The 20333-nt window shown below is 49.2% G+C and overlaps 2 protein-coding genes across 12 annotated transcripts in view; both read left to right on the top strand.

Annotated features, from left to right (window-relative positions):
* Window positions 1–20012, top strand: part of LOC123381123 (small G protein signaling modulator 1-like) — a 72805-nt gene extending 52793 nt beyond the window's left edge. For 8 of the 10 annotated variants that reach the window (XM_045041241.1, XM_045041242.1, XM_045041245.1 and 5 more), the window contains 9 exons: window positions 2273–2435; window positions 4006–4158; window positions 7622–7689; window positions 7970–8115; window positions 8249–8380; window positions 12735–12859; window positions 17982–18049; window positions 19251–19414; window positions 19826–20008. In XM_045041241.1, the coding sequence (XP_044897176.1) occupies window positions 2273–2435; window positions 4006–4158; window positions 7622–7689; window positions 7970–8115; window positions 8249–8380; window positions 12735–12859; window positions 17982–18049; window positions 19251–19414; window positions 19826–19993 (1187 nt within the window). In that variant the 3' untranslated portion in view covers window positions 19994–20008. Of the gene's footprint in view, window positions 1–2272; window positions 2436–4005; window positions 4159–7621; window positions 7690–7969; window positions 8116–8248; window positions 8381–12734; window positions 12860–17981; window positions 18050–19250; window positions 19415–19825 lie in introns of all 10 variants that reach the window. The other 2 variants (XM_045041246.1, XM_045041248.1) reach the window with 2 other exon arrangements.
* LOC123381124 (ankyrin repeat domain-containing protein 26-like) overlaps window positions 1–20333 on the top strand; it is a 297965-nt gene that overhangs the window by 147290 nt on the left and 130342 nt on the right. The gene's annotated exons all lie outside the window — the stretch shown is intronic.

Genomic DNA, 20333 nt, shown 5'->3' with positions numbered 1-20333 from the left:
TTGGCAAAAAAAAAAAAAAAAAAAAAAAAAAGAAAGAAAATTAAGTTTATTTGGAGAGAGAATGTGTGGGCAGAGGGAGGGCAGAGAGAGAGGAAGAGAGACAGAGAGAATCTCAAGCAGGCTCTACACTGTGAGCGCAGAGTCTGATGCGGGCCCCGAACCCATGAACCATGAGATCGTGACCTGAGCCGAAGTCAGACACTTAACCAACTGAGCCATCCAGGTGCCCCCAAGTTTCTTTTTAAAGTGAGATATGTTTATTTAAATTACATATATGTGTGTGTGTGTGTGTGTTTATATACTTGTATGTGTATATATAGGTATATATATATATATACGTCTGCATATGTACATGTGTATATACGCATAAATGTTAACGTGAGAATGTATATATGCCTAATTTTTTTTTATGCTGGACATCTCTATTTGCAAAGAAAATAATAGGCATACTTCAGAGTGTGTGACCATGCTCACCCGTTGAAGATTTAGAGGAATAGAACGGGATAAAAATCATGATTCTCTAACTCCAACCCCAGTGTTTGGATGAGGGAGGAAGGGTGATGTTACCGCAGGGTGAGGCCTGCAGGGTCTCCCTGTGGTGTCTCTGCTCCATTGTGCCTTATGAGCCATTGTCAGAAAGACTCGAGGCATGTCTCCAGTGCTTGAACAGTTAATTAACTTATTGCAGTCTAAACAAAAGTGTAGTGTGTACAAGCAAAAATGAAGATATTTCAGAGAGTCTCACCCAGAGTATATTAAACCCATGGGCAGATTAGGCAATAGGGTGGGCATCCGTTCAAAGCCAAGTAATCGCTGGGGCACCTAGCTGGCTCATTCAGTAGAGCATGTGACTCTGGAGCTCAACGTTGTGAGTTCAAGCCCCACGTTGGGCGTGGAGCATCCTTAAAAAAAAACTATAATCATAACGTTTTGAAAAAAGTCAAATAATTGCCAACAAAAATAAACCAAGACAAGCAATTGCACCAAACCTCTCGGCATTTCTCCTTGTGTGCAACATAACCTGGGCCAGGCTCTTAACCCTGAGACTGCTGGAGTATTCCTTCTGTGGAGTCACAGTAACTAGAACGCTCACTTCTTGGGTTTTTTCCACAAGGATTAGGTAAGGTAAACCTTAACACTGGTCTCACACCCAGCAGATACCCAATAAGGAGTAGCTCTTATAATATGCTCAGTTTTTCCATCAACATCGATTATGCTCCTATGATATACCAGAGTGAGCTCCCTCCCAGTCTTCTGTGTAAGACAGAAGATAAGAAAATACTCAATAAAGCGCTGCTGAAAGTACCCGAAATAAGACTGGGGCCATCAGAATGGCCTGCACAGGGACTGTTTCTCCGGGGGGAGGGCGATGGGGGGGACACTAAGGCCCAGAGAGGGAAAGCGATTTGCCTGAGGTCACATAGCAAGTTAGTGATAGAGCCCAGGCTACTGCCCAGGTCTCCTGCTCTGAGCAGGGCTGGGCGGGGTGTCCAGGGGAAACACAGACATGGGAAGATGATGACAGTCCTCTCTCTTCAGATCTGTTGTGGCGGCACAAGTGTTGTGAGCACACTTTGGGCTCAGACCTGGGTTTGGATCCCAGCTCGTCTGGGTGGCCCTGGGCAATTCAGTTCCCCTCGTAGGGCCTCAGTTTCCACATCTGAGAAATGGAGATGGCGTTCCTTTCTTCCATGGCTGTGGCAGAGATGGAATGGGATCCATAATGTTAGCTGTTCCTGGAATCACAATAGTGGTGACAATCATGTGATTTTTCAGCCCAGATAAAGCCCACCAGTCCTGTGGTCAGCCTCCCCTCCCTCACTGACAGGAGTAATAGCTAACGTCCCTAAAGCGCTCACTCTATGCCCAGCTATGTGAAGCACTTGCCATGCATTTTCCCCACCTCGCTTGCTGCAACCATGTCAGATGCCTGTTCGTACTATCCCCATTTCACAGATGAGGATACTGAGACACAGAGAGAGGAAGTCATTGCCCAAGGTCACGCAGCTGGTTAGTGTCTGGGAGAGGATATGAACACAGACAGTCTGACCTCGGGCAGCAAACACAGGTTAACTGCTAAGCTCTCCTGCTCCCTTTTGAGGAAGTGGAAGGCAGAGAGACGTACGTGATTTCCCTTTGATGCTTTCGTGGATTTCGCGATTCTGGGGCGCCCCACTCTCCAAGGCACCTCTGTGTGGCTGAAGACCTGAGCTGGGCTGGGTGCTGGGGAGCACGGGTAGGGCAGGGCCTGCTGACCATTGTGTCCCTGCAGCGGCTGTAGAGGCCTGTGTCCTGCATGGGCTGCGGCGGCGGGCGGCTGGCTTTCTGCGCAGCAACAAGATTGCAGCTCTCTTCATGAAAGTGGGCAAGAACTTCCCACCGGCCGAAGAGCTGAGCCGCAAGGTGCAGGACCTGGAACAGCTGATGGAGAGCGCGTGAGTGTGGAGCATGGGGTATGGGCTGGAGCGTTCCTGCAGGGGACAGTCCAGGCTCCTCCCTGAGCTCTGCCAGAACCCGCACCTCCTGGCACTGTCTGCACTCTCCTTTCGCTCCTCAAACCCGCCAGACTCTTTCCTACCCCGGGGCCTTTGCACATGCTCTACCTACCACCCGGTTCACACGCCTCACCTTCCAGGGCTGGTGCCTTGTCATCATTCAGGCTTTCCCCCAGTTAAGGGCAAACTCCAACCCTCACCCCATTTCTCTTACATATCACTGCTTATTTTCTCTCCTGTGGTTATCACCACCTCTGATTATTCATTCCTTTGTGTACTTTTTACTTGATTGTTGTCTATCTCCTCCTTGGCTCTGAACTCCATGAGAACAGGCCACTAAAATCTGTTATTCCCCATTTTGTCCCCAGTGTCTGGACAGTGCCCAGCACCTGGTAAAATGCTCAAGAAATGATTGTTGAATGAGTAAGTGTCTGCTGTTAGCCAAACCCATTCCGCATGCAGGAAGACCAAGTTTAATGAAACTACTGTGGTCTCCATCTGCATGGATCAGATACTGACACTGAGGCAACAAGGGGAACGGTGACTTCACTCACATGTCTGGAGGGCTGATTTCCTGGGGGGAGGGCTCAGGGCCTGAGGGCATGTACGGGAGAACCTCCCACCAGAGTCCCGACCACACGGTTTGACTCTACGCCAGAGCCGCGGTCTGGAGCCTGGTCAGGGCTGGCAAAGAGGTTTCAGCTCCCGTTGGTGCTAGCAGCCGCCCACAGGACCTTGTTGTGAAAGATTCCGGAGCCGTGATTGGGCTTCACGGGAAAGAATGTGTGGATTGATTCGCCGTGTGTGTGACGGGCAAGAGAAGGGAGAGAGAGGCGCACATGCTGTGTGTGCCGTGGGTGATCACTCCTCCTCAGCAGGTGGGAGATGGTCCTTTCCCTCCCTTGCAGGCTGTGCCAGCCCAGAGCTGCTGGCCAGAACTGTGGGACGGGCAAGGCTGTGGACTTAGCGTCACCGCCTCAGACTCCTCAGCCACTTGGTCTTGCCACCTTGGTCAGCCACCTTGGTCTTCAAGGTGCCTTCCAGTCTGTATGCTAAATTCCCAAGTGTTTGCTGATAACTTCCGAAAGGGAGCGATTTCCATGGGCCTTCCATAATATCGGGAATGACTTTCTCATGGAGGAATTAGAGATACCCATGCCAGGTGGTAAGGGAGAGCCATTCATTTCATTCATGCAATCGCTCATTCATGAGAGAGGGAAGGGGAGAGAGGGAATGAGAGAGAGAGAGATGAAGAGAAGTATCGCTATGAGAATCTGGCTTGCCCATCAACAGTATATGAAGGTGTCTGTTTTATCACATCTTCACACTCACTGGGTGTTATTTTTTCAACACGTCACCCACTTGCCAGGAGCAATGTAGGCTTTTGTTGTTGTTTTAGTCACCGTTCCTTCATTCCCTAGAGAGGTTGGGCATTTTGCTGTTTGCACATTGGTCCTGTTGGATCTCCTTTTTTGCGAATATTCCTCCTCCTTCTGTACTGGTCTTGAAGGCGAAACCAGATTCAGGGCCTCCAGGAGAATGTGCGGAAGCTGCCGAAGCTGCCCAGCCTGTCCCCACTTGCCATCAAGCACCTGTGGATCCGCACTGCTTTGTTTGAGAAGGTCCTGGACAAAATTGTGCATTACCTGGTGGAAAACAGCAGGTGAGTGAGAAAGAGCAGCCGCCGTGGCGTGCTCTGGCGCCACCTTCTGGCCATTTTGGGAACTGCACCCTATGGCACAAAGCAACTTTCTTTTCTCTCCTGTTGACGTGCACTTGATTTGAAAGCAGTTAGATAAAGGCCTTCTGGATGTTTGCCTCTAAATGAGCCCAGCTTAGAACCTGGGACTATTTAGGTGCTTCCTTCTAATATAGGATCTTCAAATTTGGAGTGAGGAACAAGGATCTTGCAATCTTAGGGATCTTTTTCCTCCCATGAATGAAGCCTACAGTCTACTTGCTAACTGTGGTCCTAGAAGAGTCATGTAGCTTCTCTGTGTCTCTGCTGCTCTTTTAAATTTTTTTTTCAACGTTTATTTATTTTTGGGATAGAGAGAGACAGAGCATGAACGGGGGAGGGGCAGAGAGAGAGGGAGACACAGAATCGGAAACAGGCTCCAGGCTCTGAGCCATCAGCCCAGAGCCCGACGCGGGGCTTGAACTCACGGACCGCGAGATCGTGACCTGGCTGAAGTCAGACGCTTAACCGACTGCGCCACCCAGGCGCCCCTCTGCTGCTCTTTTAATAAATGGGACAGGGATTGTTGCCATTCTGGAGAAGAGGTGAGAAGGGGAGTTAGTACACAGTGTTTTGGAAATGTATGATACTTTTTTTTACATTTTCTATTCTAGCTCAGATTAACCTGGTGTAAAGGTTTTAGACTATGAGTACTCTTGGCAAGCATTCATCCATGCATTCATTCATCCAGTAAATATTTAATGGGCACCTACCATGTGCCAGGCACTAACTGAGATGTTGGAGATACATTGGTCTTAACTGTCATGTTAAGAGCTTGGATATTATGCTAAGAGCACAGAGGAGCCAGTGAAGAATGTGGGCTTTTGTATAACCTGAGACTCTTCATGGCTAACACTCCTTCCAGCCGTAGACAGATGGGGAGAGAGAGATAGACAGGGGGAGTGGGAAAGAGGAAACACGATGAGGGAAGTATCTGAGAATCTCCTCATCTCTCGGTATATGAAAGTGCCTGTTTAACCACATCTTCACATGCAGTGGGTATTATGATTACCTTTTATTCTTTGCCTGTTTGCTAGGAAAATATATATGAAAGGAGAGAGCAGAGTCCTTCCTCTCACGAACCTCACATAGTTGCAGGGAAAACAGGAAAATAGTAATTGTGGTAATATGTGGTGAGTATTCCAAGTCAGGTGGGTGGTGCTTAACTTCCTCTGGGTGGTCAGGAAAAGAATCCTGGAAGACATGGCAGTTAATCATCAGTTTGAAGGGCACGTAGGCATTAACCCAGTGAAGTGGGTAGGGAAAAGAGTGTTCCCAGCCAAGGGAATAGCAGGTGCAAAGGCCAGGAGGCAGGAGACAAATTGGAAGAAATCCAGGCTCTGGAGTGCAATTAATCTCTTCACCTTCTAGTAAAATGTGATATGTCTCTGCCCCGTGCCCTCGCATGGGTGCGGGCCTCCGGAGCTAATGCCTTTGGCATATGACCTTGTGTTTTCTGCTGAATGAGTCAGTAGAAGGAATGAGTAATTTATTTGAGCAGCAATGCCAAACTATCTCTTTATTTTTTTTGTCTAAACTTTTTATTTTTTTGATTCGCATAGAAGTTGTAACATTAGCGCAAAGAGTTCTCGCCTGCCCTCAGTGATCACATCCTACATAACCATAGTACAAATACCAAAACAGGAAATTGACATTGGTACAATACTGTTAACTAAACTACATGCTTTACTTGGATTTCACTAGTCTTTATGTACACTCATTTTTTTCTGTCTAGTTCTATGGAATTTTAGCATAGTTAAATTCAGTATAAATACATATATGTATTATTTAGTTAAATGTATTATTTAACTATTTAATAAAAATTACATATGTATATGTATTATACTCATAGTATAAATACAGTCTATAATTCTGTATAACAACACCACAGTCACGACACAGAACTGTTCCAGTGAAACCTACCACCCTAAAGAAGCTCCCTCGAGCTACCCTCGATGGTCACATCTTGCCCCCAGTCCCACCTGCTAGTTTTTAAGGTACTCTTTCCAAGGTTTATGATCATGCAACGGTGCTGGTTTTCAGCATAGAGACTGAGTGGCAGAGTGGAAAGTGTCTTGAAGTTTTACCTTCAGATCTGACACCAAAATGGATAAACTTGCTGCTGAGAATGCACAGAGCATGTCCGTTCGGCTTCAGCCAATATCCTGGTGGATAGAAGATTCCTCTGGGGTCAAATTACAGTGATGTTACCACCCCTTAGCAAGAACTCCCTGGTGTCAGAGTCTGTGCTGTTGCTGTAAAAGCAGGTCAATATTTAATCCTCCCAACAGCCTGGGCAGGTGAGTTCTGTCATTCTTGTCATTTTATAGCTGAGGACACTAAAGCTCAGAGAGGGTAGTCGTCACATGCCCAGGGACACACAGTGAGAGTGGGAGTGGCCGACCTGGGCTCCCACTCAGTCTGCCTCGCTGCAGATCCTGTGTTCTTAGACCCCTGCTGTAGGATAGGAACACCCAAGCCGGCTGGGTATAGCTTGCATCCACCTGCTGTGTGGCCTCCAAGAAGTCACTTACCCTCTCTGAGCCTGACATCCCTTGGGGAGGTAGAACAAGGTCCTTTCCAACTCTAAAATTCTGTTCCTAGCTGGCAGGAGTTTGCAGAGAATTAGGAGGCACTACACAACAACTCAAACAAAGAAGCAAAACCCAAAAACACTCAGCACAAACATTGTCTTGCCCATATGACAAGTTATTTTGAAAAGCCAGAAGCCAGGGGGCGCTTGCGAGCACGTCAGGCCAGCGTCATCCACATAGTTATCCGTGCAGGAAGTCCTGTTAATATAGCTTTTCCGTATACACCACAGCTAAAAAGCCTTTTATTGCCTCAATGATATTAGAAGAGCTGACATCATCTGAGCTCCCAAGCCACTTGGTGCCCGAAATGGAAGATGTGATAGAAGCTGATAGAAGCAGCCAGAAGCAGCCTTCTAATTACTATTCCCGTTACTCTCATTAAGGCTGTATCACAGCCATGTATTAAGCAGTTACGTGCCAAGCATGGTACTAAGTGCCCACATCTGTTGTCTCTTTCAAAAGTCCCTTTTTTTTTTTAATTTAAGTAAGCTTCACACCCAGCATGGAGCTCAATGTGAGGCGTGAACTCACGACCCTGAGATCAAGACCTGAACTGAGATCAAGAGTCAGACACTTAACTGAACCATGCAGGTGCCCCTCTAAAGTCCTTTTGATGGCCCTAGGATATATGTTTTATTACCCCCATTTTACAGATGGGACATTTGAGGCTTACAGCGTTAACTGGGTAACAAGAGGGAGGCTGAACTCAGTCTGTTCTTAAGCATCAGGTCAGTGTCAATTGTGCGCCCTCTGCTGGTTACCATCCAGATTTGCCTGTCCTTTTCTCTTACTAGTAAATACTATGAGAAGGAAGCCCTCCTGATGGACCCGGTGGATGGCCCTATCCTTGCGTCTTTGTTGGGTAAGTGGTCCAGGGCTCTGAGCTTCATCTGGATCTCTGATGTTGGCTCACTAGTGCACCTCCTAAGGGCCTCTCTCGTTTCCCTCTAGCCTTCTCCATCAAAACTTACCTGTTCCCTGGCTCTTGCTCTCAGGGTCTTGTGCTGGACTCTCCTTAGCAGGACCCTGGGGCATACTCACTGGCTGGAGGGGAGAGGCAGTGAAGGTGGTGGCCTATCTGGGGGTAGACAGGAGGGTAGACTTTCAGGGCTATGGATTCCCAGTCCCTGTATGCTCCACAGTGGGGCCCTGTGCCCTGGAGTACACCAAGATGAAGACTGCCGATGACTTCTGGACTGACCCCTCGGCTGACGAGCTTGTCCAGAGGCACCGCATCCACAGCTCGCACCTGCGGCAGGACTCACCCACCAAGCGTCCAGCCCTCTGTGTGAGTAGGGGTGGACTCTGGGGCCCTGGGAGGGAGTTGGGCTGAGTGCCAGACTTGGTGTGGAGGTGGAGAATGGAGTGGGACATTGAGGGTCACCGCAGGCCTCACCCTCCACCTCCCCTCACCTTGCCAGATCCAGAAGAGACATTCAAGTGGCAGCATGGACGACCGACCATCCCTTTCTGCCCGTGACTATGTTGAGTCCCTGCACCAGAACTCCCGGGCCACACTCTTCTATGGCAAGAACAACGTTCTGGTTCAGCCGGTGAGAGATATCTGGGACCCAGATCTTCCACAGGGGGTCTGGCTTCCGGTTATACAGGAGGCGTTCCCTCTGGTTCCAGGCTGCTCATCCATTCATCCATCCATCTATCCACATCTCCATCTCTCCATCCATTCATCCATATGACAACATTTGCTTCTATCCATCCATCCATCCATCCATTCACCTACCTACCTATCTTTACTTCTACCCATCCATCCATCCATCCACCCACCTGTCCATCCATCTTCCTACCCAGGTTTTCATCCATCCATCCATCCATCCATCCATCCACCCATCCACCCATCCACCCATCCATCCATCCATCCATCTTCCTACCCATGTTTACTTCCATCCATCTAACTACCCATCTATCCATCTGTCCATCCACCCATCCATCCATCAGTCCATCTACCCATCCATCCATCTTCCTACCCATGTTTACTTCCATCCATCTATCCATCCATCCATCCATTCACCCACCTACCTGTCTTTACTTCTATCCATCCATCCATCTTCCTACCCATGTTTACTTCCATCCACCCACCCATCCATTCATCCATCCTTTTTTACATCATCCATCCATCCATCCACTCATCTTTACATCCATCCATCCATCTTCCTACCCATGTTTACTTCCACCTACCCATCCATCCATCCACCCATCTTTACCTGCATCCATCCATTTGTCCATCCATCTATTTAATTATCCATTTATTTTCCAGTCCATCTCTCCACCCACCTGTCCACCTAGCTGTCCATCCATCCATTCTCTTTTATTATCACTCACTCATTCAGCAAGTATTTATACTGAGCTTTCCTTGTGCTGGATGCTTGGGATATCAGGATAAATATCTTCATGGTTGAGATATTTTTTAAATGTTTATTTTTGAGAGATAACATGCATGGGGGAGGGGCAGAAGAGGGGGACGAAGGATCCAAAGTGAGCTTCACCCTGACAGCAGAGAGCCCAATGCGGAGTCGAACTCACGAGTTGTAAGATCTCAACCTGAGCTGAAGTCAGACACTCAACCAACTGAACCACCCCGGCGCCCCCTTCACAGTTGATATTTATGGAGTGCTTTCTTTGTGTCAAGCACCATGATAAGTGGTTTTAACTATATTAATTCATTTAAAGCTCCCAGCAACTATTTGATGCAAGTAGTGTCATCCAAGATGATAACGCTGAGATGTGCACAGGGGGCAGTAAGTGGCAGAGTCATACTTTGAATTCAGGCTGCCTGATGTGGGAGTTGAATCATTTATCAATCACCTCTAGGCCTGGCTGGTGCAAGCCCCAGAGATGGGTGGTGAGCCAGGCACACGAAACCCCTACCCTCATGGAATAGATACCCCTCTGCCTTTCCCTTCCTGAGACTGTGTGGATCAGTGTGGTGTTTGGGCTCAGCTGGGAGGAAGCAGAGGAAGCTGCCAGTCGCTCTAGCTCTGTGGTCATAGTTGTGATCACGGGGTGACGCTGAACGAGTCACTTCTCCCTGTGAGCCTTAATGTCCACGTCACAATGGGTACAAGATCCTACCTCCTCAGATCTAAGAAGCTATGGATTTAAGATGCTCCATTTTTATTTTTATTTTTATTTTTTAATTTTTTTTAACGTTTATTTTTGAGACAGAGAGAGACGGAGCATGAACAGGGGAGGGTCAGAGAGAGGGAGACACAGAATCTGAAACAGGCTCCGGGCTCTGAGCTGTCAGCACAGGGGCCCGATGCGGGGCTCGAACTCACGGACCGCGAGATCGTGACCTGAGCCGAAGTCGGCGCTCAACCGACTGAGCCACCCAGGAGCCCCTAGATGCTCCATTTTTAAACATACCCATCAGGAAGTAAAAAAACGATACTAAGTTCTAGAAGATGTTTTCTCATTACTTGGAAATTTTACTTGACACTTTTTGAAAGAGTTCTTTGAGCTCTTTGATTTGGATAAAAGGAGTTTTGTTTTTGTTTTTTAGGGGTGCCTGGGTGACTCAGGTGGTTGAGTGTCCAACTTGGATTTTGGCTCAGGTCATGATCTTGTGGTCTGTGGGATTGAGCCCTGCATCAGGCTCTAGGTTGGCAATGTGGAGCCTGCTTGGGATTCTGTCTCTCCCTCTCTCTCTCTGCCCCCTCCCAGCTCACTCTCTCTCTCTCTCGAAGTAAATAAATAAACTTAAAAAAAAGTAAAAGGGTTTTCTTTTAAATCATACATTGCTTTTTTAACTATGCATAAGGGAACTTATAACTGACATTCATTAGTTGAGACAGTCCTAAAATTTCTTCACATTTCAGGGTTTAATTTTCTATATCAGTTTTTGACTTAGAGTCATCACTGCTTGTATTTTTCTAGTAAATACTGTTTTCTTTTTTTTTCTTTGTGAGAGAGAGAGAGAGAGAGAGAGAGAGAGAGAGAATCCCAAGGAGGCTCCATGCCCAGCACAGAGCCCGATGTGCGGCTTGATCCCATGACCCTGGGATTGTGACCTGAGCCAAAATCAAGAGTCAGACACTTAACTGAACTGAGCCACCCAAGCACCCCCAAATACTGTTTACTGTTCCATCCAAAGAAGGGGTCAACACACTATAACCCATGGGCCCAACGCAGCGCTCCACCTGTTTTTGCAAATAAAGTTTTATTGTAACAGAGCCGTGCCCATTACCTATCGTGTATGGCTGCTTTCACGCTGTAACGGCAGAGTTGAGTGGTTGCACCTGAGTCTGTATGTCTCACAGAACCAAAATTACTCCCCGTCTGACCCTTTATACAAAAAGCTTGCTGACCTCTGATCAGGAGTGTAGGAGGCCCAGCGTTTCTCACAAGCGCATGTCCTTGGTTGTTGCTCTGCAAGGCCATCTGGAATTGTGGGCATGGCTGTAGTGGTGAATGTGTCTCCTCTGCCAATATCAAATCAGTGCTCTACTGCTCTGCTGCCCGTGTTTCTGCATACACAAAAACTTTTGAAGTTGAAGATGACTCACCGTCTAATTTTTCTGAAGACGTTTAAAATAGCACCTGTTCTCCGCATGTGAAGTAACAACTAGGAACAACTAGGACCGAGTTTGCAGGAGGTCAGGCAATGACCACTGTGTCACGATGGTGAGATGCCACCTGCTGTAAGATACATCCACACTTCAAGTACAGGAAAACATGGAAAACGTTCATGACCCAGGGCAGCAGTGCTCCGTCATGAGGCTGCAGGCATGAGTGGCTAACTTGAGACAGTGTGGGTAAAGCTGAGACATGCTAGGTGCTCGGTAAATGTTGGCTGTCCATCTCCACATGTTGTTGAGGTGAATTTGCGTCCTTTATTTGTGAGGCTTGGAGAGACCACCCCCTCCGCCACACCCCACCTGGGATAAAGCAGAGGGAGCCGCTGAGAAGTTCTGCAGGCTCATGGGGAACACAGAGGGTCAGGCTGCTGGGCAGTGAGTATGGTGTGGCTGTTTGGAGGAGGAGATTCAGGATAACGGCTGTGGTTGGGGCATAGAACTCGGCTGCCCTCTTGTTCTCCCTTAAGACTGGCCAAAATGATGCCAGATAAATGACTCCTGTCAAGGAGAGGGTGGTGTTGGGGCGCCTGGGTGGCTCCGTCAGGTGAGCGTCTGACTTGATTCCAGCTCAGGTCATAATCTCATGGTTTGTGAGCTCAAGCCCTGCGTTGGGCTCTGCGCTGGCAGCACAGAGCCTGCCAGGGATTCTCTCTCTCCCTCTCCTACCCTTCTTCCCTCTCTCTCTCTCACACACAATAAATAAATAAGACATTTATTTATTTATTTTAATTTTTTATGTCTTTATTTTATCTTGAGAGGCAGAGTGCAAGCGGGGGCAGGGGCAGAGAGAGAGAGGGAGACACAGAATCTGAAGCAGGCTCCAGGCTCCGAGCTGTCGGCACAGAGCCTGACGCAGGGCTCGAACTCATGGACCGTGAGATCACGAACTGAACCGAAGTCCAACGCCCAACCAACTGAGCCACCCGAGCACCCCTAAAACATTGTTTTAAAAAGGAGAGCGTGGTATTAAAGAGGGATAGAGCCCCTTCCTGATTCTAAAGAGCCGGGGGGCTCTGCCCTTGCAGCAGGGCTTCCTGGACCTTGGTTGGGGGGTGGGTGGGAGTGTGAAAGTGCAGGGGGGCAGCTCTCAGAGGTGCATCTCTAGAACCCATCCTGGGTGGTTGGCTGCAGACTGCTTTGCTTAGCATGGCCCCCTGGAAGGAGGTACAGGATCTTCCAAATGGTCGTAGCCTTGGAGGGCATGACCCAACCCCTTGGATCTGGTTATGCCTCCTTGAGTCAGATGGCCCAGGGCCTATGACCACTGTGACTCTGGCACTTTGACCAAGCCTATGCTCTCCTCTCTCTGAAGAGGGATGATATGGAGGCCGTGCCAGGGTACCTGTCTCTACACCAGACAGCTGACGTCATGACCTTGAAATGGACGCCTAACCAGCTGATGAACGGGTCGATGGGGGACCTGGACTATGAGAAGAGGTAGGGCGCCGGGTCCTTCTCCCCCTTTGGCACAGGGAAGCGTGTGCTCTGTCCTTTGTGTCCTGCACCGGCCCGCTGTTCTGTCTGGTTGTTGCAGCCACTTGGGCCAGCCCCCCTGCAGCTATGGCCTTATGGGTAACTCATTAGGAGGATCTGGAGACCAACTAGAAGAATCTTAGAATGTAATATGGGAATTAGGCAGGCCCTGGTCAAACACCACCCAGAGGGAGAAATCTTAACTAAGAGCTTGGGAGCCTGCAAATGGCAAATATTCCCCATCTGCTGCCGTCCTTCCCATCACTCCATAAAGGAGGAAAGCTGGAGGTGTTGCTTGGTGGCCATCTGGTCCAGGGTTGTGTCTCCTGTGACCTTGGGATTTTTCAAGACTCAGCAAAGGCTTTGGAGTCACACGCCGAAGACACACGGAAACCAAGGGTCCCCTGCTACAATCGTGTGTGTTCCCGCACAATTAGGGACGGCCCTAGGAGGAGCCCAAACAAAGGGAAGGCTCAACCTGATTATTTCAGCTTGAGGAGTCTTGGCAGCTTTATATAAAATAAGGGCTCCTTTCAAGGAACATAACCAGAACACTGTTCTTGTGTTCTGTTTCATGTTAAGCTTCAGTGTGAGTAACACGAGGCCTGGGTGTGATTAATACCATTCTCTAAACCACTTCCTGTGCAGAGGTGGCCATCTGTCTTCAGAGACAGTGGGAGGTAGAGTTGGTTCTAGGCTGAGCCATATAATTCAGCTCTAGCTAGACTCCAGAGTTTCTAATCAAGAAGCCCTCACCGAGGAACAACGTGGGACCCAGGAGATGCCCTTGGCCTGGGGCATTATTTCCACGGACTCGTCTTAAACCTCAGGCCTTCCGCAACCCCTCCCAGCTGAATCTGGATCACACGGAACCCTGAACCTCCTTCGTAGCATTTATAGAATCGCGGACACGTAATAAATCTGTGCCTATTTGTATATCAGCTGTTGCTTCTAGACTTCAGTTCCGTGAAGGCAAGCACCTGTCTTACTCATGTCTTCTCTTTGGCAACTGCCACAGATCCTAGCACACAGTAGGTGCTTAGATAATCTCTGTGAAGCAAAGCAGGGAAGTTACCGGATTCATTCATCAGATCTGAACAGAGCACCCGCTACATGCCAGGCACTGTGCTAGATACAAGAAACATAGCAGATGAACAGAAGGAGAGGAAAATCTTTACCCTCTCGGAGCTTCCACTGTATTTACCTTAACACTGAAGGAGACCACAATAAAACAGGTGTATGGATAAGTGTACGTTTTAGGCACAAGTGCTTGCTTGGTTCTCATTCTGCTGGAAGATTTGGGGTGTGTCTGTCTTTCCCTGTCTCTGGGCTTCAGTCTCCCCTTCTATCAAATGAGAGGCCTGGACAACATGATCTTCCCAGAACTCAAAGGGTTTGCAGGGGCTCTCCATACACAGAAGTGTCTCTGTCAAATAGCACAACCCAAAGGCCCTGTTTGCTATTTGGACTTACACCAGGATTGTGTGGGCAGAAACCTTTTTGTTTTTAATTTTTTTAAACTTTTATTCATTTTTAAGATACAGACAGAGAAAGAGTGTGAAGGGGAGGGGCAGAGCGAGGAAGACACAGAATCTAAAGCAGGCTCCAGGCTCTGAGCTGTCAGCCCAGAGCCCGATGCAGGGCTCAAACCCATGAACCATGAGATCGTGACCTGAACTGAAGTTGGAGGTTTAACTGACTGACCCACCAAGGTGCCCCAACTTTGTTTTTAACTTTTTTTTTTAATGTTTATTCATTTCTGAGAAACAGAGTGTGAACAGGGGAGGGGCTGAGAGAGAGGGAGACACAGAATCTGAAGCAGGCTCCAGGCTCCAAGCCAATGCAGGGCTCAAACCCATGAACAGTGAGATCATGACCTGAGCCAAAGTTGGACGCTTAACCTACTGAGCCACCCAGGCACCCCTGGGCAGAAAACTATTTTTTCTTTAATATAAAAAAAAATTTTTTTTTACATTTATTTATTTTTGATAGAGACAGAGCACAAATGGGGGAGGGGCAGAGAGAGAAGGAGACACAGAATCTGAAGCAGGCTCCAGGCTCCGAGCGGTCAGCACAGAGCCCGACGCAGGGCTCGAACTCACAAACCACGAGATCATGACTTGAGCTGAAGTTGGACGCTTAACCGACTGAGCCACCCAGGTGCCCCTGGGCAGAAAACTTCTAATGTTGATATTTTGGAGAGGCATTGAGCCAAATGATTGCCAAGTACTCCCACCCCTCCTCCAGCTCAGATCAGTGGGACTCCATCTTTCATCATTATCTTTTCCTCTGAGAACAGGCATAGCATAGGCGCATCAATATTTACTTCCAACTGAGCCTGTACTTCCCAGGTCACTACTGAGGGGGCTAGAAACTTCCCCAGCCTTGGGTTCTCAACCCTCATCTATCCAGTAAGAGAGAAAAAGCTAAGGGTCAAAAACATGGTGGTTAGCCTATAGGATGTGGAGGTGCCCAGGGACTCTGGCATCTCTTTGGGGACCAAGAGACAACAAAGATGAGGGGTATGGTCCTTGTCTGAGGAGCTTCAGTACCTCTTCTCTTGTCCCAGCCAGCGCCCCCTTGTGTACAACCAGGGTCATAACTCCCCAGCTAGGTTTCCTCATGTCCATGAGGAAATATCACCAAAGGGTGGCTATTTGGGCTCTGGAGTCAGGCTGGACTTGGCTCAGATCTCAGCCCTGCCGTGTGGAACAGCTGAAACCCCCATACCCTGCTGATGGCCCAACCACTTGACAATCTAGTTTGGAAGTGTTTTCTGACCTACCCTTACCACGTGACCCAGCAGTTCTGGTCTAGGAAGTTGTTAAAACCTGTCAAATGAAATCAAAAGCTCAGCTCTTGCTCCTTCCCAGTTGAGCGATCTTGGACAACTTCGCCTTCCTGAACCTCAGTTTGTTCATCCGGTGTAAAATGGAGATGTGGTCATGGAACCTCCGAATACGTGTACAGGAAGGAGTCAATGAGAAAATGCATGTAATGCCCTTAGTAGGGAGACTGGAACCCAGAAAGGCCTCTCAGTCATGGGACTGTTGGTGTTAAGTTTACACAGATCCAAAGGGACTGTGGCCACAGAGATCCTCTTTGCTGGTGTGTGGTGGTAGCTGGAAAGTTCTTTTGTCTACTGGGCACCCTGGGGTATTCACCATTCACTCTGAATATTCTCGGAACATCTTGCAGAAGTAAAGAAAATCCAGGCGCTGTCCAGTTCAGCACCTCTTGGGGGAGACGGGAGAAAACAGGCAACTGCAACCTGTATGATGGGTACAATGTAGAAGCCCAGGGAAGGACCTTCTGGCCAAGATTTGCCCATGAGGGACTCAGCAGAGGCTGCTCAGAGGCTCTGAAAATGTTGGTGCACTCAGCTGCCCTCCAAGGATGTTCGCTCCATGGACCCTGGCGAGGCTGACTCTGGTACAGATAGACCAGTGCAGGAAGGTCCCTTAGAAAGCTTCTGTTCCAACTTCCTCATGTTGTAGCTAAGGAAACTGAGGCCCAGAGAGGAGAAAGGACTGAGTCAGTATAATTGGTAAAGTGGGATTTGAAGTTTGACCTTGAAGCCTGTGTTGGTTCAGGTCCTCCAAGAAGCACACCCAGACAGAATTAGACATGCAGCAGAGACTTAATGTGAGCGGAACCTGTGAAGGATGAAAGGAAAGAGCAGGAAGAGGCAGGCAGAATATTCAGAAGCTGGTTGACCCCTGTGAATGGGGAGGGGAAAGAAGGAAGAGAGAGTCTTATATGCTGCAGTTCTTAGCATATGCATGACCCATGCATATGCTGCATATGCATGCAGTTCTTAGTTCAGCCAGCTCAGTTGGGAGCCCCTGGGCTAAAGTTGACCATCAGAGGAGCCCCCCATCCCGCAGGAATAGGCCTACGCTGGTGCCCCCACATGCCTGGGCCTGCTTGAGAGCTGCCCAAGAGAAGCATGGTCTTGGCACAAACATGACGGTGGATCAGGAGAGGTGGCCTCTGAAGCTGTTGGTCAGCTCTGGTCCCCACAGCAAGATCTGAAGGACACCCAAGCAGTGCATTCCCCTGACTGCCATAAAGCCCCAGTTCCTGTGAGCCCCACCTCCATGGTGTTCTGAGGGGAAAAGTGATCTGTTCCAATACAGCAGTAGGCTTTGATCTGAAAAGGGAAAGCATAAAGTATGTAAGCACAGAGACCATGAGCCAAGTACTTTTTTCTGTATCAGCATTGTGTTGAGCCCTTCAAATATGTGATTCCATTTAACTGTCACAGCCGCACTGTGTGGTGGGTAATTATCATCCCCCATTTTACAGAGGAGGAAACTGAGGCCCATAGAAGCCTTCACGTCACACTGCTGGGACCTGTGGGGTCAAAGCTGTTGAGTGGCTCTTCTAACCCCTCGGATGCATGGTGGTTTGGCGTTGGGGTCTGAGTCAAGATACTTAGATACCTGTGACAGAAAACTAAACTCAAATGGACTTAGGCATTGAGCCAAAAAATTCTGGACAGTGGCTTCAGGCATGGCTGGATCCAGGGACTCAAATGATGGGGGCCTGAACTCTCCATCTCTTGGTTCTGCTTTCCTGACTGTCGACTCCATCGTCAGGCAGGCTTTTTCTTGCCATGGCTCCCTATGTTTCCAGACTTTTATCATCTCTGCTCCTACTCTCCTAGCAGAAAGGAGCATCCTTTTCCCAGTTTATTCTAACATAAATCCAACAACTGAGTCTCATTCATTCTGCTTGGGTCATGGGGCCATCCCTGAACCAATCACTGTGGCTAGAACAGTAGAATGTGCGGATCGGCCAGGCCTGGATCAGATGGCTATTCCTGGAATCCTGGCATAGATGGTGGGTGGAGTCAGCCTCAGCCACATGGATGGGGGCAAGGGAAGTGTGTTCCTCAGAAAATTGGGGTACTGGGACCAGAAGAAGGCGAGGTAGATTTAGGGAAGTCTTGAATACAGATGTTGGGGACAGATGGGTCCTAGTGAAAAGGGTTAGCAAGGGTGTGGTCTTCTGACCTCATGGGCCCTTCCCCATGATGAAGTGAGCAGGCATCCTGTGGAACTAACCATCCCTCCCCTTCCAGCATCTACTGGGACTATGCTATGACCATCCGCCTGGAGGAGATTGTATACCTGCACTGCCACCAGCAAGGTAGGGACTGTTGGGGGAGCATGGGGTGGGGGTGTTCCTTCTGGCTCCCCTGCCTGCTCCCACCTCCTCATTACCTGTGCAACCTCAAACAAGTGATTTCACCACTCTGAGACTCGGTTTCCCCATCTGTGAAATGGAATCACCACAGCACCTAGTCATGGCATTGTTGTAAAGATCAAATGAAATAGGTTCAGGACTTAGCATCAGACCCACGGTGTTAGCTGCTGACACTTAATGGAGCCCTTGTGATGTGCCAAGCAGGGCTCTAAACAGGTTGGCACAAAGTCACACAGCCTGTAAGCTCCAGAGTTTGGACTCAAACCCGGAGCTCAAAGAAGGTGCACTCAGAACAAGCAGAGGGCTATTCTGTTGTAGAAAACAAGGGATCTGGACTCTACCAAGGCATGACACATTAATCTTATTTAAAACCTTTTTAATGTTTGTTTATTTTTTGAGGGGTGGGTGCAGAGAGAGAGAAGGAGACACAGAATCCAAAGCAGGCTCCAGGCTCTGGGCTGTCAGCACAGAGCCCGATGCAGGACTCAAAGTCATGAACCATGAGATCATGCCCTGAGCCACAGTCAGACACTTAACCACTTGAGCCACCCAGCTGCCCCACATTAAGCTTATTCAATGAGACAGACCTGGGTTCAGATCCAGACTCTACTGTGCAACCCAGAGCAAGTCATGTACCCTCTCTGAGCCTTAGTTTCATCATTTGTAAAATAGGCAATAATAGATAGACCTCATAGGGCTATTTTGGGTATTCCAATAACACACTGCCTTTCATGTGCTGTGCTTATATACAGTAAGTGCTCAATACATGCTAGCAAGTCACTACTGCCCTGAGAAGGGGTAGGTCTGAAAGCCTCCATACAAAAATAGGTCAGGTTGATGCATAGAGGGTACTTGAGGGACATGGGGTGTTTCCCCTTGTTGGGTGATTTCAGGGGGGGCGACCACATTCTTCTGGACCATATCCCATAATTCCCAGTCTGCAGCAGTGGCCGGTGGGATGGGAGGGGCTCTGGGGAGGTAAAAACTTCCCCTGACCTTCTGCCCAGGCCTTTCCCAGAGCCTTGGAGCAGGTCCACGGGTCTGGCTTGGCATGCCCAGGGCGATGTGTTTGCCGGGAGGACCCCCATCCCATGCCCCATAGTGACTTTCTGCCGGGTCTCCTCTGGCTGGGTCGTGGTGGCAGTGGACAGCGGTGGGACAGTGGTGTTGGTCAGCCAGGACGGGATCCAGAGGCCGCCGTTTCACTTCCCCAAGGGGGGGCACCTCCTGCAGTTCCTCTCGTGCCTGGAAAATGGGCTGCTCCCTCACGGGCAGCTGGACCCTCCACTCTGGTCTCAGCGGGGGAAGGTGAGTGACCGTGGGGGCCCCAGGGAGGCTGGGATGGGGGCAGGGGTCAGCCATGGGGAGTGGTCATTCTTTTTTTTTTTAAATTTTTTTAACGTTTATTTATTTTTGAGAGAGAGTGTGAGCAAAGGAGGGACAGAGAGAGAGGGGGACAGAAGATCCAAAGCGGGCCCTGCATGGACAGCAGCAAGCCTGGTGTGGGGCTCAAACTCACCAACTGCAAGATCATGACCTGAGCCAAAGTCAGATGGTCAACTGACTGAGCCACCCAGGCGCCCCAGGGTGGTCGTTCTTGCCCATGACTCTTTACCTGGCTTTGTGGGCTCATGCACACCCCACTGAGACCCTCAGGCTGTGCACAGACTCTGGGGACAGATGTATCCCAAGGGCTACGCATTGGGATTGTGCTTTCAGGGCAAAGTATTTCCCAAACTGCGCAAGCGAAGCCCTCAGGGTTCTGCCGAGTCCACGTCTTCGGACAAGGAAGATGACGAGGCCACAGATTACGTGTTCAGGATCATCTATCCCGGCATGCAGTCTGAATTCGGTAAGCTTCCCAGTCTCTGGGCCCCCGAGATCTAACCTGTTAGCTGAACATGAAAATAACTCCAGGTGTTTGGGGCTTGTGGACAGGTGGTCTGGGTTCTGGGGCCAGCGGGGGGGGGGGGGGGGGGGGGGGGGGGGGGGGAGGGAGGGGCGGGGACTTGAAACCAGGAAGTTAGTATCTCGGTTTCCCCCCAGTGAGAACCATGCACTACTGAGCTTAATAAAGGTAAACCTGGAGCAGGAATTACCACGGGGTAGTGAGTGGGCTCTGGAATCCTGGTTGAATTGGGGCAAGTCACTTCACCCTTCTGTGCCTTGGTCTCCTTATCTGTAAGATGGGGACATTAACATAGCACCTGCATCATCGGGCCCTTGT

Source organism: Felis catus, chromosome D3 (genome assembly GCF_018350175.1).
Source record: "Felis catus isolate Fca126 chromosome D3, F.catus_Fca126_mat1.0, whole genome shotgun sequence".
Lineage (NCBI taxonomy): Eukaryota > Metazoa > Chordata > Mammalia > Carnivora > Felidae > Felis > Felis catus.
This window is presented reverse-complemented; position numbering and strand designations above follow the sequence as displayed.